The sequence below is a fragment of the Podarcis melisellensis genome (genome assembly GCF_964234715.1).
Source record: "Podarcis melisellensis genome assembly, chromosome: 2".
NCBI lineage: Eukaryota > Metazoa > Chordata > Lepidosauria > Squamata > Lacertidae > Podarcis > Podarcis melisellensis.
Window position 1 is genome coordinate 83,635,963 of NC_138529.1, and position 25,742 is coordinate 83,661,704.

At 41.4% G+C, this 25,742-nt stretch overlaps 1 protein-coding gene across 6 annotated transcripts in view; it reads left to right on the top strand.

The window, feature by feature from the left end:
- Window positions 1-5,448: 5,448 nt before the first annotated feature.
- CHCHD6 (coiled-coil-helix-coiled-coil-helix domain containing 6) overlaps window positions 5,449-25,742 on the top strand; it is a 184,991-nt gene continuing 164,697 nt past the window's right edge. For 3 of the 6 annotated variants that reach the window (XM_081900552.1, XM_081900553.1, XM_081900556.1), the window contains exons 1-4: window positions 5,454-5,668; window positions 9,654-9,777; window positions 11,811-11,880; window positions 12,814-12,958. In XM_081900552.1, the coding sequence (XP_081756678.1) occupies window positions 5,579-5,668; window positions 9,654-9,777; window positions 11,811-11,880; window positions 12,814-12,958 (429 nt within the window). In that variant the 5' untranslated portion in view covers window positions 5,454-5,578. Of the gene's footprint in view, window positions 5,669-9,653; window positions 9,778-11,810; window positions 11,881-12,813; window positions 12,959-25,742 lie in introns of all 6 variants that reach the window. The other 3 variants (XM_081900551.1, XM_081900555.1, XM_081900554.1) reach the window with 3 other exon arrangements.

A 25,742-nucleotide genomic window follows, 5' to 3' on the forward strand; every position in this document is an offset into this window, starting at 1 on the left:
TTAAGGTATCCTTTCTCTCAGGATAGAGGCTGTGTATATGTGTTCTTACATTTTTGCACTATTTGTTTTCTCCAGAGTTAAAGAAGAACCTGATCAATAACGAAATGCTCAGATTCTGAGGGAAAGCAAAGAACTGTTGTGTGTTTTTTTCCCTTTATCTGGCTAGGTTTTAGAAGAGCAGAAGTGATAAGGATCCCCCCCCCCAAGTAGTTCAGCATAACTGAGGTAGCAGTCTTACACCCACTTACCTTACTTCTGAGTAGGCAGGTATAGGATTTTGCTGTTAAGTCACCTGGTTGAAGTTGTTGACTTTGAAGGATGATTTGTAAGGAAGTAAATTTTAGAAATATTATAATTATTAATAAAGTTATGGAACCTCCTTTATTTGTAGCTCCAAGATGTATTTTGGCTTTTTTTTTGTAGCCTTCAGGTTTGCTCTTTGTTGCTATCCTATGACTGTTAGAATAAAACAGTGTTGCCACTGCCATTTACTGAGAATAGAACCCATTGATTTGACTATTACTGTACCTCTGTAAATCACATGAATTACATTTGCTGAGTGTGAAATTCAGTGGCAGGTCAGAGCAAATGCCAGTCTTCGGTGGTTTTTATCAGGAATGGTATCCAAGCTCTCAGCAGGTCGATGGAATGACATTACACCATCCAGAAACAATGCATTAATCGGGGCTTGGTGTAAATTGGAGGTCCACAGTCCCACTTGTCACACTCATAGCCAGTATTCTGCCCTTCCATCCCCTCTTGCAAGCCTGGCAAGCTGCAAGTGTCCTAGAGATAAGAAGAAGAAGAGTTTGGATTTGATATCCCGCTTTATCACTATCCTAAGGAGTCTCAAAGCGGCTAACAATCTCCTTTCCCTTCCTCCCCCACAACAAACACTCTGTGAGGTGAGTGGGGCTGAGAGACTTCAGAGAAGTGTGACTAGCCCAAGGTCACCCAGCAGCTGCATGTGGAGGAGCGGAGACGCGAACCCGGTTCCCCAGATCACGAATCTACCGCTCTTAATCACTACACCACACTGGCTAAGGTTAGGACTTGTTCTCATGCTGTGCTTCTGAAGCACATGGAGCACCATAGAACCCGCAGCACAATCCCAGGAATTATCTCTGCCCTGAACCATGTTTGGAGCTGGAAAAAAGGATTGTGCTTTTTGGAGGTGCCCATGGAGTGGGGGCCCTGAATCAAGTTTTGAGTTGCCTGAGTGCTTCTCAGGCAATTTGGGGGAAATTGAACTGGGAGGTGATCTGAACTACAGTGGTACCTCGGGTTAAGTACTTAATTGGTTCTGGAGGTCCGTTCTTAACCTGAAACTGTTCTTAACCTGAAGCACCACTTTAGCTAATGGGGTCTCCTGCTGCTGCTGCGCCGCCAGAGCACAATTTTTGTTCTCATCCTGAAGCAAAGTTCTTAACCTGAAGCACTATTTCTGGGTTAGCGGAGTGTGTAACCTGAAGCGTATGTAACCCGAGGTACCACTGTACTTGGTAGATTATTTGGGGGAATAAATCAAGGTGAATTTTTTGAGATATGATTCGGGGTAATGAATTCAGACACCTGAAGAGGGGCACTGAACTGATTTGAAACAAGATCTATTGGAAAATTAGCTGGGCACTGCTGAATTGAAAAGGAACTGATTAGGGGAAGGATACAAATTAAAGAATTTATCAAAGGTGATTTAGATGGGAAATTAGTTGGCTTGCTGCTTTGGATATTTATATTCAAAATCCGTAGCTATACATCTAAATAAACTCATTTCAATCTGTTGTGATATGCCCATGCCCCAGATTTTTTAAGCTCCTGGGAGCACCACTCAGGTGTTCCATTACATATGATCCAACAGAATAGTCTTTTATTATGGGAGAAATTTATATTTTAAAAAATGTACGATTGACCAACAGGACAGGATTTTTTTCCATTTCATGTAGGGATAATTACTAAGCAGCAACAATCAATATCTGCTTTTGGAAAGTTCTGGGCTCAAAGTCCCAAATCTAAAGTTTTGCTTAGGCCTCTAATAGGGGCTTGAGCTAAACCAGGATTTCCCAAACCTGGGTCTCCAGCTGTTTTTGAACTACACCTCTTATCATCCGTCCCGGATGATGGGAATTGCAGTCTGAAAATAGCTGGAGACCCAAGCTTGGGAAACTCTGAGCTAAACCAAAAGGATATCTTGATTTCACTCACATGCATTGAACTGCTGCCTCCACCAAGGAGGAGACATTGAGCTCAGTATTATATTGTCCACATTGATTAGCAGCAACTTCTCAGGATTTCAGGAAGGGGACATTCCCAGTCCTACTCAAAGTTGCCTGGGATTGAACACGGGATCTCTATGAAATGAGTTTTGAAATTCCCTTCAGTCTCGAAAACAAGTTTGCCATGAGGCATTGAGGGTCTGTTTGAGGGGAGGAGGGAAATCCTAAACCCTTGTTGAGTAAACACTCCTTTGGCTTGTCTTCAAGTTCTTAATTTGCTTTGTGACTCTGCATTTGTACAGAGGGATTGAAAGACGGAGAGAAATTAATTTCACAAGGACTCCCTTGCCTGCAAGCAGATATAATTCTTTACTGCAAAAGGCGCGTGAAGTGTGCTTCTAGGTAGTATAAAGACCTTAATTAGTTGCAAACCGGATGTGGTTTAATTGTTCTAGCAACCTTCCTTGTTCTGAAAACACAACATTCATTTTTATGTGGAAACATGATTTAAACCTGTCATTTAAACTGGGCTTTTCTCTTGCTGATTGAAATCAATGTGCCCTGGGTGGAATGGATAGCCTTTTAAAATGTTGGATTCAAATAATTGTATTTTATTATGCTTTTCGTGTTTAATAAACACTGGAGGATTTCTTTATTGTGGTTGCTATGGTAATGCATGCCAAAGTCCCTTTACAGATTTTTTTTAAAAAAAAACTTCCTGAGCCTACAATTAGCTGTTTCATGTTTTTAAATAGATAACAACTGTTCTATTATTTTGTATTGGCATCGGCCCGCCTTCATCATAGCATATCAACAAAATATTTGTGATTTGGATGCACCTTGCATTTTGAAAGTTCACTTATCATTAATTGCTTTTGTTGGTGCAATTATAAGTGTGTTTTCCTTTATTGTTTCCTAGGAGGGAAGGGTACCTAGGGTGGGTGGCATCAGCTACATGACGGTAGCCTGCCTTCCCTCCCTGCACTCTGTATGATGACAAAAACATTACAATTATTTTGTCTGGAACAGGCAGTTTTTCCTCCTCCAGGCTTATCTCAACACAGACATCTACAGTTAATTTTACAGTCTCCAAACTTTATGAGCCCATTTTAATTTCCCCTTTCACTTGACAACCTGTGTATTGAGCATTTGTCCTGATTGTTTGCACAAAATTTGCAGGGAGGTTCATGACAATGTGTCAGGGAAATATTATCCCACACTTTCCAGTGCATTGTTTTGTGCCAAATTCATTTTAATTAACCTGATTTCTCTATGTGATTTTGTCCCACCCAAAAACAAAAGAAAGTCTGGTAGTCCCCTTTTTGGCATAAATTATTAAATGTCTGGGAAGCTCAACAATTATAAGAATAACCTCAGGTTTTTTTCCAGCAAAAATTACGCATTTAAGCAGAAGCCTATTCTTGTTCCCAATTTTGCTCACTTACCAAAATTACTCACATATTGCACTGCTAGCCCTAATCAGAGAAACACATGCAAATTAATGGACACAAGTAATTTAGGTTTATTAACTTCAGTGGATCTACTCTGACAAGAATTTTCTCAATGATTTTTATTTTATTTATTAAAATAAATACCTTTCACGTAAATATCGTTGGGGTGTGTACAAAAATACATTAAAATTAGATTAAAACCTACTTACAGAAAAAAATAAAATACCAGCCCACATTAGGCCAAAGCAGACATATCAAGTTATTACAGTCAATTGTTTGGTTGGCTGCAGGCTGATGTACTTACAGAAATGATAATACCTGTTATTAGGAACATACATTTAGGTGAAAGCAGCCCAGCTGCTGGATTCTGCTGGGGAATCACTTTAGAGATGTGCATTTGTGCTTCATATGTTCAGTGCCAGAAACACTGATGTAGCCCCTGTTCTATGCAGTTGTATCCAGTTCCAAGATAGTTGAGGCTGCGCTGCATGGAACAAAGCCCTGACCCAACCTGTTTTTTGAAAAAGAAAATCATATTTGAACGAGAGATTGCAATTTTTAGTAAGAGTTCTGTCTCCCACCCCATTACTTTACTGACCAGTCATTTTTTCATTCATAAATGCAGCCACTATAAATCTTACAGGATTTTGATATTTTTCCCTTATAAGTACTTTGCTACACTGAATTTAATAGTGTATGCTCGATAGCAGCTCCCCTTCTTTCTTCTCTCCAGATCTTAGTCCCATTCCTTCTGTCCCTTTTTCTTTTTAATGGAACTCTCAGCTTTAAAAACAGACTTACGGAGCAGTCGCAAATATTTCAGTGGAACTAGCTTCAGTTAGGTTGAGAAAAAGCCACACTTACTTGGCCACATCTAAACCATCTAAGGCTTATATAGCCCTAATTATTCTATGCTTCTGGCTTAATGATTAGGGATCATACCACAAGAGGGAATTAGAAAATAATTTAGTCCTGGTATTATTATTATAACTCCTGAAAGAAATATTAAAAACAAAACTTAAACTACTGCGCTGTACTTGAAGTTTGAAAAGTAGTCTGGTCTGCTATTTGTGAATTCTCACAATCCAAAATAGCAATAAATAAATAGCAATACAATTTAGTCAGCAACTAACCTCATACTATGTTCAAGGGCAGCTTGATCCTAAGCACGTTTACATAAGTAAGTACCCTTGTGTTTGGTGGGCTTACTCAGTCCACCAACCAAGCAAATGTGCATATTCCAGAGTTGTAGTTTCAGACAGAAGCTGTCAACTATGCTCCTTGCTAGGAATCGACGCTCGGAAAATAAAAATTATGCGCATCCTAAAACCTATCACTCATCACAGTAGAAACCGCGTGCAAAATGTCATGGGCCAGTAAGAATACAGAAGTGGCAAGGGCAATGGATCAATCTGGATTAGCAGCAAGCCTGCCGCCATCCATCCTAAAAAAAACAACCCAACACAACCCTGTGTTTAAGGGCGCTTCTAAAATGAATGGACTAAACTGCACCTCTGTAGTGAAAGTGGCTCCTGTTAGCAAAAAGAGGCCCAGGGTCCCAGGTGAGGTCTTGGCCCAACAGCTGAGGCCATCGTGCGCTGTCGCAGGACGCAAAGAAACTCCTGCCTTCCCGATCCATTGCATCCCACCTTCGTCCGGTAAGCAGCATCCTCGGCCAGCAGCATTCGGATAAGGAAGACCACAATTCCCAGCGTGCCTTGCGGCCGGCCTCCAACACCGCGCCTTGCCATTGGCTCCTTCGCCGACAGCCGCCAACCAGAAGCGGGCTTGTAGGTTGGTAGAGCGGTGTGTTCCTTCTGTGTGTAGATCTTGCTCTTTTCTGCCCCATCCCGTGTAGGGAGGAAGCCGAGGGAATTGGTTTTCCCGCCCGCGGTGGTTATTCCTGCTCTTGCAATGGGGGGTGGCGGGAGTAGCCATGGCAATAGGAAGGTCTCCTTCGAGATGGACGAGCAGGAGCGAGTGCGAGTCCTGCAGGGCATCCGGGTGAGTAGGAGGGCGAGCGCGGGGTGGCGGGCGCCTGCCTGGTAAAGGGCTGGGGGGAGGAGAAGTAGGGGGGACGGGGCGGGGGACTAGGCAAGTCCGGGTGGTGGTGGAGGGGGGCATGGGAGTACTGAGTCTCTGGGGAGCAGGGACACGGGATCTAGGGGTCATGGGCTACTCTGGATTGAGTGCTAATGGTCACCAAGGTTATAAAGTGTGTTTGGTAGGGAAAATATACTCCCGCTTTCCTGAAGGTGTCCGCCTACATTTCTTCTTAAAGCCCACGACTCCTTTAATGTGACACGTTTAATAGGCCCATGAGTATTAGTTGCTGGGGAACCCAAGCGAAGAGAGTGTGCATGTGGGCTTCCCATAAGTTTCTGGCTGGCCACTCTGAGAACAGGATCCTGGATGGGGTGGGCCTCTGGTCTGACCCAGCATGGCTTTCCTTATATCTTTCATTCTCATATATATATGTATGAGATTTCATATATACAGTATATATATATATACTGTTTTACAATTTAGAATATACATTTAAACCTTAAGAAGGGAAGTCATTGATATTTTCTCTTTCCATGATTCATTTTGCATAGCATAAATCCCCACATATTTCATATAAACTAGACTATTATTATTCCATTATTACTTCCATCAAAACTTATTTATACTGTTCAAATTATCTTAACGCTGCCAAGTGTACACAATTCCCCCCCATATATTCAGTAAACATTTTCTTCTTTAAACGAATGTTCTTCTTGTTCTCTTATTCTATAAGTTAGATCCACAAGCTGTGCATATTCCATCAGTTTAAGTTGCCATTCTTCTTTGGTTGGGACCTCACTTGTTTTCCATTTTTGGGCTAACAAAACACGGGCCACTGTAGTTGCAAACACTGTAGTTGACACCTGGGTCCTTATGTTCATCTGATCCAGTAGGGCTCTAATTACATTCTTAAAACTGCTGGTCTTTCAATTATCACAATACTCTTAATAGAAGAGCATCTTGTGGCTTATGAAGGCAGATGGCCTAGTAGCCTTTTTATTAATAAAGATTTCTAGTGTTATTTTAAGTGCTCAAATTTCTTTCTAATTCTTACTTAACTTCGCAGCGGTTTTGTGAGGTATTTTTTTTAAAATCCCATTTTATACATGTGGCATTTAATTTGAGAATGATTTTGTTGACCTCTACTTGTAATGTTAGTGAGTGAAAAGGGATTTGAACCCAGGTCCAAACCCAGTATAATTTGTTGAATGTAGGAGGCAGCTGAGGAAAAAGAGCATGCTACTCCTGCTCATAAAAGCAATATGGAATTGAAGGCAAGTAGGGACAGCCTTGCCATTTAACAGGACTGCAGATGCATGCATACAGCTGTCAATTCAATTAAATCATGTGTATGTGGGAGAAAAGGGTTGTGACATGTTACAGTACAGTCTTCAATAGCTTCTGTATAGAAAGCTCATTTGATATTATTATTAATGTGCATCCAATCTTAGAGAATGGCAGTATGTCCAACAGAAGTGTAGTCTCAGAGTACAACATCTGGACTATGCAAAACAAATTGGTATAAAATGCACATTGTAGTACAGTGGTACCTCGGTTTTTGAACATACAGTGGAACCCCGGGTTACAGACGCTTCAGGTTACAGACTCCGCTAACCCAGAAATAGTACCTTGGATTAAGAACTTTGCTTCAGGATGAGAACACAAATCACGCAGTCGCGATGCGGTGGCAGTGGGAGGCCCCATTAGCTAAAGTGGTGCTTCAGGTTAAGAACGGACCTCCAGAACGAATTAAGTTCTTAAACCGAGGTACCACTGTAATCCATTCCGGAAGATCGTTCGAGTTATGAAACGTTTGAAAACTGAGGTGCAAAGGGCTGTCTGCAAATTCAGTAGAGAAAATTGAAAAAACCTCAGCGGAAGCTGCTCAACTTCTGAGGCGCGTTCAAAAACGGCAGCATTTACTTTGGGGTTTTCAGCGTTCGAAACGTTTGACTTCTGAGACGTTCGAAAACCAAGGTACCACTGTATCTGTGTGTATGTTTTGAATAATTGAGGCGATCCTAAGTTCTTAATATCAATGGAATTTCTCTGTAACCGTAAACATCTTTTCATTTTACAAGGCCCCAAGTACTCTGTTACTTGTGAGTGCAGAATGACAAGAACCAAACTGCAAGTCATTAAACATTGCAAGTTTACAAATTCAAGTGTGGAAGTGTTCATAAAACACTGGATCACTTTCAAGCAATATTATTTGTATTAGTTGTAATTGATTAGTATCTGCTCTCCATCACAAAGTTACTAGCTAAGGGAATTTTTTTTTAAAAGCCTCGTCAGCTTCCCAAGTACAGTAAGCAACTTTTAAAATATATATAAAAAGCTTTTTCGCAGTATGCAACTTGTAGAAGGGGCATTGATTTAGCTTTGGTTGTTGCAAGCAGTTCTGTCATGAAGACTAATCAAAGTGGTAGATTAAAGAGTATAAAACAGAGATCAGATAAGGATTGAAAACAGCTGAGGAAAGGATAGTAAAGAGAGAGAGAGAAGAAACAAAAGCTCACTCCAAGGAGAAGAATGTTGGAAGATTCAGGGTCAACAAAAAACGTACTTTTTCATGCAACACATCATTAAATTATGGAATTCACTCCTATAGGAGGCATGATTGCCACCAACTTGGATGCCTTTAAAAGAGGAGTAAACAAATTAATGGAGAATAAGGCTAGCCGTAGCTACTAGCCATGATGGCTGTGCTTGTGCTCCACAGCCATGGGCGTAGCCAGGCAAGTGCCCCCCCCCCCATCAAGTAAATAAATAAAATATTTAACTGACCGATGAATTGCATGGCAGATAACTCAGTTTTTACCCCCCACAATGTAAAGCCTGCCCCCTAAAAGAAATACTGACTGTGCCCACTTTCACAGCTAAAGGTCCTACTGACAGGCTTCTCACAGACATCTGGCTGGCCACTGTGAGAACAGGATGCTGGACTTCCTGGGTCATTGGCCTGCTCCAGCAGAGTCCTTATTTGGGGAAGGGCGATTTGATAATCCTGTTCTTGCTTTCTATTAGAGAAGCCTAAGCAATCTACAGCAAAAGGATTAGACTTTTCTTTTTAATTTCATACTAACAAATATATCTGTAATCACGATAAGTTTATTTGATATTCTTGTCTCTTGCTATTTTTATCCTTATGTGCATAGACCCTTAGGAATAGGGTGGGCTAGAATTCCAAATATATTCTAAAAATCATTTTTAGAAAATCATTTTCTAGCATATTCAGTTCCTTTTTTGGGACATTCTCAAAGATGGTAACTTTACTCTTCCAGCAATGCCTGAGGAGTGTCAAAATGACAAATTAATACCTGCCATGCAATCCCTTTCCTATTCATGCCTAAATGTATTTTGGGGGAATATACTGTATACCTTTCAGGTATACTTACGGTAGCTTACAGAAAAATAATACAACAAAATAATCAGTCTTATTAGGACTGTTTTTTAATCACTATATACCCTGCACATCATAACAGCCCATTAGCAGCAGACAGCAAACTAAAAATTTGACTAGTGAATAATTATTTTCCTCTAGAGTGCTTGTCATTCTTTTGTTATTAAGGGTAAGTTGTTGCATCTCCGATAATTTCCAGACAAGAGATAGAGAGATGAAGGCAGCAGCACATGAATTATGATTTCTTGATCTCCAACACTTAGTTTGGGGATTCATCCAAATTCTGATACAGGGATGGCCAACTCCCAAAAAGACTTGCGATCTACTCACAGAGTTAAAAACTGGCAGTGATCTAACCCCTTTTTTGGGGGGTTCAGGTCAAAGTTGTTGAGCTTCTTTCGGAGGAGCCATGGATCTACCAGTGATCTACCACAGACGTTCAGTGATCTACTAGTAGATCACAATCTACCTGTTGGACGTGCCTGCTATAATACAACTAGTCTCTCTTTTTCTTTCTCTCTGCTTTTAAAATTGTGTTAGCTTTCTGAAGATGTGGTGAAACGAATGAAGGAACCTTTCCAACCTAAAAGGGATCAGCGATCACCGTCCTTGTCTCCACCTCCTTTGTCGCAATCTACAGAAGGGAAATGTAAGACGTCTACAGGTATAGTGCTGAATTTTTACAGTACTCATATGTGTGACATATGGCTGTCTTCCTTTTTCACAGCACACTTGTGTTTCTTCAATGCATCAGCATTTTTAAGGTAACAGTGACTTAGTACGTTCTATTTCCATTTAGCTGGGCACATGTTCTGGGTCCATTGTTGTTCAACATCTTTATAAATGACTTGAATGAAGGAGTGGAGGGGTTGCACATCCAACTTGCAGATGACACCAACCTGGGTGGGGTAATCAATGCTGCAGAAGACAGAATCGGCATTCAATGTGATCTTAACAGATTGGAGAACTGGGTCCAAAGTAACAAAATGAATTTCATTAGGGAAAAACATAAGGTTCTATAGTTAGGTAGGGAGAACCAGCTGCACAAATATAAGATGTGGGGGGGACACCTGGCTTGCCAATAGTACATTTGAAAAGGATCCAGGGGTCTTGGTGGATCACAAGCTTAACATGAGCCAACAGTGTGATGCAGCAGCAAAAAAAAGCTATTTCTGTTCTAGACTGCATATAGTGTCCTGATCAAGGGAAGTAAGAGTATTGCTTTATTTTGCCTTGGTCAGACCATACCAGGAGTACTGTATCCAGTTCTGGGTGTACCACAATTTAAGGAGGATATTGACAAGTTGGAACATGTGCAGAGGGGGGCAACGAAGATGATAAAGGGTCTGGAAATCAGGCCTTATGAGGAATGGTTGAGGAGTTGAGTATGTTTAACCTGGGTAAGGGAATGAGAGGAGATATTATAGCCATCTTCATTTATCTATCACATGAAAGATGGAGCAAACTTGTTTTCTCCTGCTCCGGACAGCAGGACCTAAACCAATGGCTTCAAGTTACAAGAAAGGAGATGCAGACCAAATATCAGGAAGAACTTTCTGACAGTAAGAGCTGTTGAACAGTAGAACTGACTCTCTCGGAAAGTGGTGTGCCCTTCTTCATTGGAGGTTTTTAAGCTGAGTCTGGATGGCCATCTGTCATGGATGCTTTAGTTGAGATTCCTGCATTGCAGTGGGTTAGATTAGATGACCTTTGGGGTCCCCTCAAACTCTACAATTCTAAAATGTTTTGTTACTCTACAGCATTGAGAGCCTATGTGGTTTAGTTGTGGTTTAGTATTGACCTAGGACTGAAGAGACTAGGATTCAAATCCTTGCTGGACCATAAGGTCCACTGGGTGTTCTTGGGCCAGTCACCGACTCTCAACCTAATCTAGCTCACAGGGTTGTCATGAAGATAATATGGGTGGGGGGGATTTTCTTTACCATGGTTTCCTTGGCAGAAAGGTGGGATATAAATGCACTAATAAATAGAATAAAATGTAGGGGAAAGCAACTATAATGTGACTGTTAGATTTGATTGATTATATTTGGTGCTTAGGGATTGTACCATAAGCATGTAGTGTAGTTATGTGTGATCAGAGGTTCACGAACCTATTCCAGATGTTACCAGTGAGAAAGAAGTGGAGGAATTCTGATGGAGCTCAGCTGTTTCATTCTCTGCCTAATGGCTTGTTTCAAAGAATGGTCTCTCGTGAGTGGTTTGCTTACCTAAGTCAGCTGGTTCTTGATTTCCTCTGTAGTCCCTAAACAAGCATTCTTGGCTCATCTGTCAGTTGTCCCTTCAGGAGCCTTAATCTTGTTGTTTTGAGGGATCTGGAATGATTTGTGAGCTAGTGAATCAGTTCTTCACTGGTTGAAAATGAGCTGATTAGCTTCCCCCCACAATGTTTAGTTGTGGGTAAAAAAATAATAATTGTAAGAGCCCCTCTGCTTTAAAGATGAACTCCACACTACTCCCACCTGCCTTGTTCCGTGTCACAGTTACAGGAACAATTTATTCAGTCTTCATGATTTAACAAAGATTTTCTCACTCAATCGTAGACCATTGCTAATTTAACTCAGTGACTTGCTGGAATGTTACACCTCTGCCCTTTTATACATCATATATTTTAATTAATCAAGGAGAGAGGCAACTTTTTATTCCATATTAGTTGTATTCTTCTTTCCTTTTCTCCAGAGATCCGTCCGCCAACAGCTGACAACTTGGGCCGAAAACCCTCTGAAGCAGAGGAGGATCTGTACAAGAGGTAAGATATGTTTGCATCACAAGATCATCATCCAGATTCCTCGTGTTCTTTTGAGGCCATTTACATTGTGCAGTGCTATTGTTTTGTGGTTGGTGGGAACAATGCAGTGGACAGGAGAGCTGAAATTGTTTTTCGTTGCTTTTCTGCTACAGGCCCAACCCAACCTTTAGGACAGAGGTGGAGAACTTGTGATCCTGACCAATATGTTGTTGGTCTCCAACTCCCATCAGACCTAAGCAAGCTTGGACAATGCTCAGGGTTGATGGGATGGTTGTCCTGCAACATTTGGAGAACCACAAGTTCTCCACCCAGCCTTAAGGCAATGAAGAATTTTCTCACTCCTGGTATTACTGAGTATCAGAGTACTTTGGCATGTATGATCTATCTATGTTGTTGTTTAGTCATTTAGTCATGTCCGATTCTTCGTGACCCCATGGACCAGAGCACCCCAGGCACTTCTGTCCTCCACTGCCTCCCGCAGTTTGGTCAAACTCATGCTGGTAGCTTCGAGAACACCATCCAACCATCTCGTCCTCTGTCGTCCCCTTCTCCTTGTGCCCTCCATCTTTCCCAACATCAGGGTCTTTTCCAGGGAGTCTTCTCTATAAGATGATCTATAAGATGGCATATTAAAATCTATTCTGTTCCCTGGGCAGGGGTGAGGTGGTGTAGTGGTGGTGTCACTGAATAGTTGAATACTGGAATGATGGGTATGAGCCAATTGTGTGTGCATCACCTTCTGATTGGATTGCTCATTGCTCAATTACATTCATAGCTCATTGTGCTCCAGAAATTAAAATGGTGACCTGGTCCCATGAGCTGGTGATTGTGCCATGTAGAGCATAACTCTGCTCACTATGGTTCCGGCCATGAGAGCTGCACCTTAATTTGGGAGTTCAAAGGAATTTGCTGAGCCTTTCCTTCTCCCAACAGGTATGAGCAAGAGCAGGCAATGGTCCAAGAGGAGCTACTCCGACTGGCCAAAAGAGAGCGGGAGGCAGCCAATGAGAGTCTGAATGTGAGCCTCCAGCGGGAGAGGAATACCACCAATGAAGAGAAGCTGAAAGCAGCCCAGCTGGTGAGTATCACAAAAGCTTTTTTGGGAGGTAGCACCCACCCCCTGGAATGCCATTCCTCGGGTAATCCATGAGGGAAAGACAATAATAACCTTTAAGCGCTTCTTAAAAAGTTTAGCCATACCTTCTTGGACTCTGACATTTAATTTTTGATTTCCTATTTTCTTTACAGCTGTTTTATTTGTGATCCCTCTTTTTTTTACATGCTTTTATGAAACTTTATTGATTGTTGTGTTTTTATTCTTTGCAAACTGTTTAGAGGTTTCTTATGATACTAAGTGGTGTAATTTGTGTAATAAACAGTTTAGTCTATAAACAGGTTTTTTATTTAATTAGTCAGTAAATGTTAAAATCTTTTTCATAGCCCCTCTTAGAGTTGTATAACTCATAAGACGACTTTAAGGCAGGAAGAAGATACACTAAATAGGGATGGCTATTGGTCATGTGGACTATGGCTCCAGGGAGTTGAAACCCAACATCTGGTTTCCCCGCCTCTTTTATGGCATCTTTCCTGTCTAATCTGAAAGGAGCAGTTTTGACAAGGAGTTAAATAAAAGAAGGGAGTGAATGTCTGAGGCAGGTGAAAGGTGGGTGAGACATCATGCCTGGCAGCTGCAGTGTTAGTGCTGTTACAGCTCTGGAGAGGTGATAATTTCTTTTTTTGTGAAATGTAATTATCAGGCTATTGTAAGGGGGGGAGGAAATCAGTGAATTATTTCCAAATTCAGAGCAAACTTGTCTCAGAGAGTTGGCTCCACAGTTATGTGCAGTGGCGTAGCGTGGGGGGTGCAGGGGGGCCCGGCCGCACCGGGCGCAACATCTGGGGGTTAGGGTTAGGGGGCGCAAATCCATGGGTTAGGGGGCGCAAATCCACGGGTTAGGGAGCTACGCCACTGGTTATGTGGAGTGCTCTTGCTTGCCTCTAGCCTGTGGAAATTCTCTTAATAAGTAATGAGAAGAAAGAGGAGACACCTGCCTCTAAGAAAATTAAGGGTACCACGGATGAGCCATTTCAAGTTTCTCGGTAGAACTCACAGTTTTCTTGGAGGCTGGCAGGCTTCTAAACCCTGCCATGTTACATTGTGTGAGGGGCTTGGAGGAGTGGCAAACATATGCAGTCCTGCATTGTTTGCATCCAGCTGTCTCAGGAGGCAATGGAAGAGTATAATTTTGGGGCTGAAGTCAAATCATTGGAGAGTTGCAGCACCTGCTGTGACTGTCATTCTGAGCTGTGTAAGTGTAATTCAGGCAGCAGAGTCAGAAAATGAAGCCATCTTTTTTAGACCAAAGAGATGCCTTGAAAAGAATCGGGAATAACGAAAGCTTTGACTTTTGGTGTATCCTTGAACACCTGGTGGAGGAGCCTAGATGCGAGTATATGAACTTGTGTTGGCAGTAGAAAAATCAACAAGCCGAGATGAGAGCTTTGGTGGCTAGTAGCATGCTGTCCCAAATAATTTAGAAATTTCATGGCAAAATATGTTCTTCTAAGGCAGAATACAAAGTTTTTTTTACAGACAAGTGTATCTGTATCATTCCAAATAGGAAGACTTTTTAAGAATTTCAGGGTTCAAGTCTTTCTAGCGTATAATAACAATTATTTTAGCTGGTGTTTTTATATAGCATTTTTGAGTATTGTAAAGGCTTCACACACACACTGTCTTATTATGTTCTTCCAGTTTTAAAGCAAGGTGATAAGAGTCTACACTTAAACTCTTGTAGGACATTGAAGTTCAACACAATCAGGAACCAGTAGGCATAGAACCAGATAGTACAATGTGTAATAAAGTAGGCATAGTTATACATTGCATGTTAGAAGCAGGGAATATCCTTTCATTCTTTATAAAGTGCTCTGTACGTGGTTGTTGATGCTATATAAGTATATAGATAAATAATTTCAGGGTATGAATCCTGAATTTCGGAACTGCTTAATCAGCTCATTCCTCTCTCAGGCATCCCAAACAATCTAAATGTTCACATTGAGTCAGGGAGGTGGAGGCTATAAAGTGAAAAGTCACTTGCTTAGAATGTTGGAAAGTATGTTAACCTAATTTATATTAACCACGGCCTTAAGTGAAATACAGACTGACTAACATGGATTTTAAAATTCTCTGCTGTGAGAATTCCTAATGCAAATCAAATGGATTTTAACTCAACACTGGGTAAAAAGCATTTTTCGTCCTTATTGAACAGTGTCGATGAATGCTTCTTTGTATTGAGACACTGTTGGTAAGATGACGCTGAAATTAATGAAAATTGGATGCATACATTATTCAGACAAGCTAATGTTGGTGTTGTTCAAACCTCTTTCAAATGCCCTGCAGTCATTCATTAAGCTGATGACTTTGGCTGGGCTTTTCAGTGATTTGGAAGAAGTATTATAGAGCTGTCAGGTTTTGTGTGTGTGTTTGTGTGTCTGTATGCGTATCCGTGCTTTACTACCATAGTGTTTGGTCAAGTGGGTTTCACAGATTTTTACAGCAACTCAGGTTGCAATCTGTAGAAGCTGAAAGAACCCCCCAGAAGGATGATCAGAACTTCAGTGTACATCATTTAAATTTTAATTATGTCAGGCTCTCTAGTACAGAATGCATTACTCAGTCTTTTTCCCCATAGCATGCCCCTATTACAGTTACACAATGCTGGGTCAGGACTAGTAAACTAGTCATATTTCCTCTATCTACTATTCTGACAAAAGGGAAGTTGCTCCTCCAAAATGATAATCTGTAAAACCGCTGATTAAGGCACAATTCTCACCTTGCGCTTGTCTGTTACTGCTGTCCATTTTAATGAGACTTTCCAAGACATTCCCAGTGAGTTAATGCCCTTCAGTTTTTCTAAGATGAAAATTTGTGCAATCTACTCTCCACCTTCAAAAGTCTTAAATTATCCTGGAGTTCTGGTAAGAAATATTCTTTACCAGTTCTCATGTTTCTGCTTTGCCGTGTGATCAAAGCTGTACCCTACAGCAGGCCTGTGCAGAGAGGGGTGGAGGGCAGCTGGGTATACTGGAAGGCAGGATATAATTAAATAAAATAAATAAATAAATACAATTAACGTGAAAGCCAGAAGCAGCAGGCATTTAGGTGCCCTGTGCATAGTGGTGCACTGGGAAAGAATGATATGTCAGTGGTCAGCCTATGGCTTCTTCTGAACTATAGGGAGTTGAAGGTCATACCATGTATCATTGGAAAGGTCACCTGGAGACACCCTGTGCCCTTGCTGTAACAGTAATTCAGTCATTAATACTCTTGCCTCGAACAGGCACCTCGGTTAGAGCAGCAATATTCCTTCTTCACTTTGCCACTCTCGGGCCATAAATCTGAATACAATGGCTGTATATTTTAAACGATTTTGCTTTGATTGCATTGAAAGCCATTTGGTGTTTAATCTGTGTTCTTTACGGTTTTCATCCACTGACTTTTATTATTATTAGTATCTGTGCAAAACGATGGCTCAGTCTTACTGCCCCGTGTGCTTCCCTGGGATTGTAGAATAGGCTGCAAACTGAAAGCCACCAGACTTCTGGGCATAATTAATTACTTATTTCATAAAAGAGGCTCTTTGCTTGAAAACAGGTGGAGAAGGAAGCTAGCTTGGAAGCCAGAGAAGCAGTGAGACTTTATTAAGTCACTCTCTGTGTTTCAGATTCTGTTGCTGATTTGGGGTAAAACCAGAAAAGTGGGTACTTCAGGGTTCTCTTTCACAGCATTAACCATACAGGATACTCTTTTTGTGCCAAATACAAATAGTGCTTTGCAAATGCACTATAGGTTTAGTCAGGCTTGCCTATGTTCACCTCTGACCTTCCTCTCTGCCAATTCTGAAAGGGTCCAGCTCTGTGCCTCAGAATCAACATTGCAAATGAAGCACATCATTGGCTTATATTTTCCTTTGGATAACTTTGTTTCCATGGTGCTTGGATAGATTTGTAAATTTATTTAGCAATGGCAGGGAAGTCAAAAAGGATGGTTGATTGTCCCATAGGGGTTTCGGGGGAGAGTAGCCATAGGAGAGGCTGGCTCATGAACTTTCACACATTTCTGTTTCCTTTCCTGTCAAAACCAAAAAGCCCAGGCTCACAATAGGTTTAGAACTGAAGGGAGGTAGTTCAGCATGCTTTCCCTCCCTTTCACCCCGAGGACATCCAGGAACCTGATTTAATTTAATTTATTTGTTTCTTCGGCTGTTTTTTGTTTTTAGGGCAAGTCCCTCACAAGGCAGCTTATGTAAGAGCAACAGTAGAATCCAGTATCATATTTCAATAAAAAGCAATAATTTGAAACAGCAGTCTCAAACATTTCACAGGCCGGCAACTCACCACTGTGAAATTGACTAAAAACAAATCTAAAAGATTTTCAAATGAGCAGTGATATATTATAAGCAACTACGTGTATGTTCCATATTTTCCCCGAAATAGGATTCCAAGGTAGATTACAGAAGAAGAAATCAGGAAAATAATAAAAACAATCAAAGGCATTCCAAAACCAAATATGATGATGGTAAAGAAGCAGAAAAGCTAGCTCTAAAAGCAATCTAAGAAAGAAAGACAAAGTGATACAATTCTGTTTCCCTTATAAGAGCATTCACAACAGTGAACTAACTAGGTTATCTCCCTCCCACCCCTCTTACAGAGAGATGTACCAGCATAAAAAAAGATATCCAGCCACTTCAGATAACCACTATTTTATCAAAGGAGAAATATATATATATTAAGGTCTACCAGTGATACTTCTTGTTAGCTGTACTCAACGTAGACTCATTGAAATAATGGACTTAAAGTCTAATGGGTTGGTTCCAAGTGTGACAAAGTGGTTTGATTTTGCCCTGTGCCAGAGATGGAGAATCTATGGCCCTCCAGGTGTTGTTTGATGTCAACTCCCATCAGCCTCAGCTAGCACAGCCGATTTTTAGGGATGAAATTTTAGTCCGACAACATATGGCTGGCCACAAGTTCCCCATTTTTGCCCTATGTTTTCCTGTGAACAAAAAGGATTTGGGGGCTCAGCTTAAAAGTGGCAAGCCATGTTCACCCCCTGCAACAAGGACCCCTAGCTCCTATGTTGGGTTAAGGTCTCAAGGCAAACCTGCCCACCCCCCATGAGCCATGAAGACATCACAGGAGCTTTCAGTGGGCAGGCCACATATTTTGCTTCAGCCCCTGGATTGCCAGCTCTGACCAGCGATGGATTTGCACCTAGATGCTGCTCTTGCTTGGAGCAGGAATATTGGGTCCATTTTGCAGCAAATGTATGGGGTTTCTGCTGTAGGTAGCCTCTCACCAAATCTGGAGAAGCCCACAATTCCCCACCACCTGCGTCCACACACTCATAGGGAAGGTTTAAAATAAGTGATGGGTTCTTGCCGTTGTCTAAACAATAGCTAGTTGTCTAAACTGTTAGAAGGAGGGGGGAATCAGAAGGAAAAGAAATTGGGGAAAGGACAGCAGAAAAGCAATGGAAAGGGGGAGGGAGGGAGGGAAGAGGAAAATGGCAAATGGGAAGAGAAAGATAAGAAAAGCTGTAGCTGAAAAAGTGGACAAATAAAAAGGGAAACAAAGACTCAGGCCCTCTTACCGTTGCTCAGAAAGAAAGGGTATTTAAAGCCTCCCTGGAATGCTTGTTGAAGGTTGAATGTGTCCTGGACTATGACGCCTCAGGGACTTTACATAATATGCTACTCAGTCATAGGTCACTTTCCTTTCCCTGCTTTCCCATCTCTGTCAGGGGATAGCTCTCTCAGACTCCACAGATGCATTGTCTGACACTGAGGTGAGCTAAACATGAAGAAGCCTGGTGTCCACCTGCAAGGACAGATTTAGAAACTTGCATTTGGTTATTCAGAACGTGCTGAGTTGTCTGGACCCAGAGCTGTGGTTAACAGTAACTGGTTTAAATAAATTGCTTAAGAAACTACAGTTTGAAGTTGGCTTGTCTGAAACTATCCATAGTTAATGTGGACAATAGTTTGTCGATCCAGACCACACCACAACCTTCAGTTAAGCAAAAGCAGGAACGGAAGTTTAGCAGTGATGTCCAAATGCAGCTGGTGTGTAGTTCCAACCTTGGCCTACAATCCTGTGCTCAGTTAACATCCCATTGAACACAGTGTGGTGTACTTTTGTGAAAACACCCACAGGATCACAGTGTTAGCCTTTCTGCTGCATCTGCTTATTTGACTGTCTATTTTTTAGGGTGAAAGTCACGTTAAAGTCTAGATGCTGTTAGCACTTCCGTCTGCTACTAAAGAATACTTGTGCTGAAAGTGGTTTGACTTCAGGTGGTAAATAGTGACCAAACATGTTTTATCTTTACATGAAAATCCTGAGGCCAGTTTTTCTAATTGTTTGTGTTTTCATCCTAGCATACCAAAACATTATCAGTAGTGTTACCACATTAATTTTGTTTCTTTTTTGTTTTGCCTCCTGAAGCTTTAACAGCATTTTCAGGGGTCTATTTTAAAATGTTTTGCTGTAAAAACCAGATAAAAATGAGGTGGGAAGCAGAAATCCTCACTTAATTGTGTATTCCTCCAAATAGCTAGGACTTGGTGTACAATATTTAATACTGTGAAGCTTGCAGTTTAATTGGAGTCAGTATGCCTCTGAATACTGGTTGCCTACTTTTCCCAAGTAGGAGAAGTGCTGCTTGAGGGCTTCCCATAGGCATCTGGTTGACCCCTGTTGGAAACAGGATAGATGGCTAGATGGGTCTTTGGTCTGGTCCAGCAGGGCTCTTCTTAATTTGGGAGGCATGCAACTGCTGCTTTTCATATTTTCTGATAACTGCAGATAGTTCCAACTCCTGTCCAATCCAATGACTTCTTGTTTTGTGAGAATCTCTGTTTGCCTTCCAAGGTTCTTGGACACCTTCTTTTTTTGTATCCCGCCTTCCATTGTGTTGCGGATATGAGCATGGGTGAGCTTGTGTGTCAGTAGCAGCAGCTTTTAAGGCCTAATGGGTTTAAGCAAAACCTTTGAAACAAATCAGTGAGAGAAGTGGGAGGGAGGAGAAATAAACGCGATTAAGCAAAGGCATCTCATTACGGCTCTAGAAAAGAAGGATTATAGCCTAGAAAATAGGAGGATATCATTTAGAGAGGGGTGTGTGCATGACGGTGTTATTGGGATAGAGGGAGAGCAAATAGAATAAATGAAATTAATACCCTGAAAAGAAGCATTACCCGGATTTAGGAATTGGTCTAATGTGATTTGCTCAAAGCTCTGAAGTTCTTATCTCATTTAATCCCCTAGGATAATAGCTTTGTCAGATGTATTGACCAAGAAAGCCCTCTAATTTCCCCTTCCCCCATTTTTTTGTCTTTCCAAAAAAGTAATTTGGGTGCTGGGAAAGTTTCATAACTATCCTAAGGGAAGGAAGGTATTGGGTCACCTGTGGAAAGCAATTAGACTGAAGCAGAGTAGTGGTGTCACCAGGGAGTTAATCTGTGTGTTTGCTGATTGGTTTTTTTGTTTAACAGAAATCTTTCCTGTGGCTGCTGAAATGTTGTCCCTAGTCTTTCTCACGAGGAATTAGAATTAGGCCATGGCCATGTTATGGGTGGTTAAGTTTGTTTGGCGGCGTTTCAGGAGCAATCATATTGGTGTGTTTTTCTTTGTTGAAAGCTAAAGCTTCCTTCCTATCACTTTGGGAAGTAATTGCATGGAATATGTGCTGCCTCTCATTCATTTGGCTTCAGTTGGTTAGGAAACACATAAGTTTTTGAACTGCGTAGAATTATTCAACTAGGAGAATGGCAAAATGACTAATTGTGTTTGCTGTGAGGAGAAGCACACTGGGTGGGAAAAGTGAATATTTTAGTTTTTATGTGATGGATTTGTGGTATGCTCCTTCCCCATAGCCCATTCAGCGTCTCTAGGTAGCCCCCCCAAAAGGCATGCATCTGTACTGAGCCATCACTGGGAGGTGACTCTTGATCCTCTCCACCTATCTTGAACAGCAAAATGAGCATCTTCCTGCTTTTGACCATGACATTTGCAGCTCAAAGATTGGGATGATTTATTACTTTATTCTGCACAAAGTGGCTTTCAAAATGTAAAAATAATAACCTTATTAGAACAAGGAAAAAATGTATCAATACAAGACAGCAGCAGATTAAAAACCAAATCCAGAATATCAGATTGAAAACCAGGTGCAGCAAGTAGTTACACGATTTTATTGGTATTGACCCATTTATTAGTATTAGTATGCACTAAGGAAAAGGTTGTTGATGTGGGCCTAAAACTGAACTATTTGTGGATAATATTAATGAAGGATGTGAATTTTAGCTCCTTCACATGAGAAATATAGCTGGCACATCCATTTAGCAAGATGTTTCTCCATTAATTGGCATTCTTTTGTGGGGAGATCTGAATAACTAATGAGAATGTCGCCTTGTTTTAGTTGCTGATGCAGGCCCCAGTTTCTTATGAACTGCTGAGGTTGTTGGGCAAACGGGTGACGGCAGCATCTTTCCTGATTAATGGCTCATATATTATTTGAAGTGCGGTATGGAGGACCTGAAGAAGCTGCCAGCCTTAGGCTATCTAAGAATGAAGCCAGGTAAAGTGAACTCATGCCTACTGTAATTACAGGCTCTGAATGAGGACTTCCAGGCCTCTTGTGCTGGCCTATGGTACACTGGCTGGTTGTGACATTCTCCCCTCTATGTAATGCCAGCTAATGAGAAGAGAGTCCCCTTGGGCGATTGCTGGGCATTTCTTCACCCTGGCAGCTGTAATTTGGAAGCTGATTGATTCACTAAATCATTTTTTTTTGACCAGGTGCCATTCTGAAAGGCAAAATTTACTTTCACACAGCTCAGTTATTTTCAGCAGGTCAGAACTGCCTGTTAGCTTAACCAAGTCAGCAGCTTGTATCCAAAATGTGTAGGGTTGTTTCACATGGAGTGGTCATGAGAGGGAGAGAGGATTAAATAGTGCTAGGCATGGGTGATGTTTCAAATGCAGGAACCTTTTCTTTTTATACCTGTATATGAGAGAATCCCCATGGGTTTGGAAAATTTTATTTTTTTAACAAGACATGACTATAAGATGAGCCATGCAAAGAATTTGATTCTCCCAAAAAGATCTATATGAGATTCAGGACTGTGTCGTGTGCAAATTCTAGTTACATTTACTAAGACTCATTCAAAGTACAGTCGTACCTTGGTTGACGAACACCTTGCAACTTGAACATTTTGGCTTCCAAACGCCGCAAACCCCGAAGTGAGTGTTCCAGTTTGCGAACGTTCTTTGGAACCTGGACGTCCAACGCGGCTTCCAATTGGCCTCAGGAGCTTCCTGCGGCCAATTGGAAGCCACGCCTTGGATTCCGAACATTTTGGAAGTCGAACGGATTTCCGGAACGGATTTTGTTCGACTTCCGAGGTACCACTGTATAATAGAATTGTGGCCTTGGATGCAACAACGCAGTCCTGTAAGTAAATCTGAGCAGGTGATATCCCACCTGTTCATACATACCAGAGTTAGTTATATTTGACACGTCGAGCCAGTAAGACTGAATTGTTTCCACCGAAGTTTCCATGATGGTTTTTGTTGGAAGCAATTCTGGTGTGCCAGGGGCAGCCAGGTGAGAAGATTTAAATCCCGAAACAATGCACAGTGATTGTAGCGCATTGGAAGGAGCGGGAAGCATGTTAATTTTGCTGAGCGGAGGAGGGAGAGGAGTCGGGCTAATTGTGTGACAATTATGGAGAGACCGTTTCCTTCCATTCCCCTGCTAATGAGCTATCCTTGCAGTTGGCCCTTTCTGTCATGGGAGTTGGGCACACTTCAGTGTTCTTTGTATGCAGCCTCTTAAACATTTAAGGGATCTATTAGGATGAAAAGTGCTCAGGCGGTGTTAAACGAGCATGCTACGGCAGCCTTTGCTTTAGTGCAAGCGCAGTGCTGTCGGCCCTCATTATTAGAGGGCTCCAGCAAAGGATGGTAGTGAACAACTTCAGATCCACGAAAACAGCTTGATTGTCAAAGGAAGAGCTGCTGGGGAAGGGGAAATACGTGGGGGGTGGGGGGCTGAGCTTAAAACACGGCCTTAATGTGCCACAACAAACCTGAAAAATTAAAAACTCAGCATATTTCCCCCTCTTGCCCTAGGGGAAAGCAAAGGCATTATCTGGCTGAGGATAAGAGGCTGCCACTCCAACTGCCTCTGTGCTTTTAATTTTCCCAGCTACAAAGAGTGTGATTTGTCAGACATCTGTAGCAATCTTTCTTCTTTGCCTTGGAAAAAAAAAAAAAAACCTTCGGAGTTCTGCTGCTCTCATCTCCTTTTATCTCCTGACTCTGAAGGTTAATTTGTGTTTGGAGGGTTTGTGCAGATTTCAGCAGCTGATGGTCTCGTGAGCTTCCAATTTTTATAGCTGCCTGAGCTGGAGGATGCTATCTCTGGGCCTTGCCACCTCCCCCCCTCCTTCTAAAAAAATCATAGAACTGAAACAAACTGCTTCTGGAGCTCTCTCCTTTACTTCAAGTTGGCCTCCTCTGCATATGTCTTTGATTGCAGTTTTCACTAATTTCTGAAATCTGCTGTCAACTTAGAATTTTACAGGGCCTTCTTAATGAGTGAAATGTACGTGGTCTGTTTTAGAGGGCTGCAATTTACTTTACCTATGCCGGGTAAGGGAGCATTATTGCATCCCAGAGTAGAATTCTGTAGCATTTCGCACCATGGTTTCCAGCTACTTTATTTTATTTTTATTTTAGAAATTTATAAACTGCCCTTCATCATAAGACCACAGGGCAGTTTGCAACACAGTAGCATAAAAACATAATGTAAATAGATAATATAATATCCGTACAATGTAAAAAACAACAACAGAAAAGTTACATGCATATAATTCATAGTAAGGAATTCTTAAAGACAGATAATATTAGATAATGCATAATAGTACATAATGAGTAATGCATAATAAGCAGCAGTGTTAAATTATTCACAATGTCAACTTGCAATAAACTCCACAATTCAAGCCCTGTGAAATACAAGAATCTAATAACATAAGTTAATCAAGAAATTGAAGATGTCTTAAGAGTTGTAACCAACCTGATTTTTAGTGTAAAAGGGGCAATGCAGTCCTCAGTTCAACACAGCTTTCCTTTGGGAAATTCCTATAGTGTACTAATATGATTCAACTCATAGCCTACCAAAAATAGTTTTATGTGCATGGGGTTTCATCTGCAGGTATGCAGAAAGGGGTCCCATATTCTGGGGTATTGTGGAAAACTCTTCCGTGCAATAGACCCATAACCTGATGGATGGATGCAATTATGTATGGCTTCCCTCAGCAATAAAAAACAGATGTGATGTTCAGTGCATGTAAGTTGCTTGTTCTTTTAGTCTCAAAATAACAGCTGAGGAAGGTTGCTCTGTTCTCTCCATTCCATGATACCAGTGAACATTTATACACAGAGAGACATGCACACATATACAGGACTGTTCTTAGCAGCTTTCATTGGCACCTTTGATATGTCTCTCTGAACCTGGCTTCCTCTGGGCATACCTGGAAATTGAACAGTGGCTTATGTGCCAGTCTTGCTTGTCTCTTGGTCTTTGGTCATTGGATGTCTTTACAGTTTTAGAAGTGCTGCACCGATGTATGTGCATTTTAGCTGCTGTTCCATTTTGTCATTGTTACAACCACCACGACCTTTTGTTAAAAGCTACTTTAGGGATTAGAGTGAGGCTTGTTAGGGATTCCTCAAGGGGGCAGCCAATTGTCATTGTGTAAACCTGGCTTCTTTAAACTAAGCATTTCATTGTGGATTGATCCTCCCGCACATCTAAAAATACTAATGTTTTATTCTTCGCTGATTCAGAGCCAGGGAATTTCTGAATAAGCTTCCTCAATAAGCCTAGAGACTTGCTTCACAGCACTTCAGTGTCCTGTGAGTGAACTTTCATCATGTAACGGGGCATCCCTTTCCTCTGTTTCCCCCCTGCACTCCCTCATAATCTGCTCTAGAGGTGCCTCCAATCTTCCCAAGCCAATGTTAGCGGCACACAAGGAGAGGAATGGGAAGTCCCATCACATGAGTGGGAGTTTGTTGCTCTTGCACATGGATGCTGTTGGATAAAACCCCATGGCCTGGAAGTAGAGATGTGTAAAGGAGCCTTTAATCTTTCTCTTGCCTCCTGTGCTTCCTTTCCAGTGTTGTCTAGTTTACTTTTACAGTGTGATTTCTGCTTCTGATGAATACTGCATGAAAGCGATAAAGCTGCTCAAGCCTAGCTTGGGAGGTATCCCTGAACACTTCATTGATGCAATGGCTCATTCTGATTTCCTGCCCTTGCCCTGATTAATGGATTCCTTTGGGCCTCTTCCATACACTACATGGCAGCACAGCCAATCACAGCCCCCTGATGAGCCTATCTATATGAAAGCATGTTAATAAACTTGAGTTTCTTGTTTTCACGCTCTATGTTTTTAGTGTATGTTTCAGGGTACACCTAAAAAATAAAATCACACTTTGTAAAGAGGCCATTTATTATTTGTTCTCAATTGCCTGCCTTGTTCCGTTGAACAGTTCCACTGTACCTGGAGCTTTTTTAAAAAAAGCCCAACCCTAACTTCAAGAGGGAGTTATATACTCAGGTGGCAGTGCTTTCAAGACTGAAGAGAAGGAAAAGTTGAAGTGTGCCGCTTTTAAAAACATGGTTTTATCTCTGCAGATGCTTCTCCAAGCTCTTCTTACAAGTGAAGTTATGTGTGTGCTACAAAAAGCAAATGCATATACGGTACATACGATAAGTCTTTTAACACACTAGT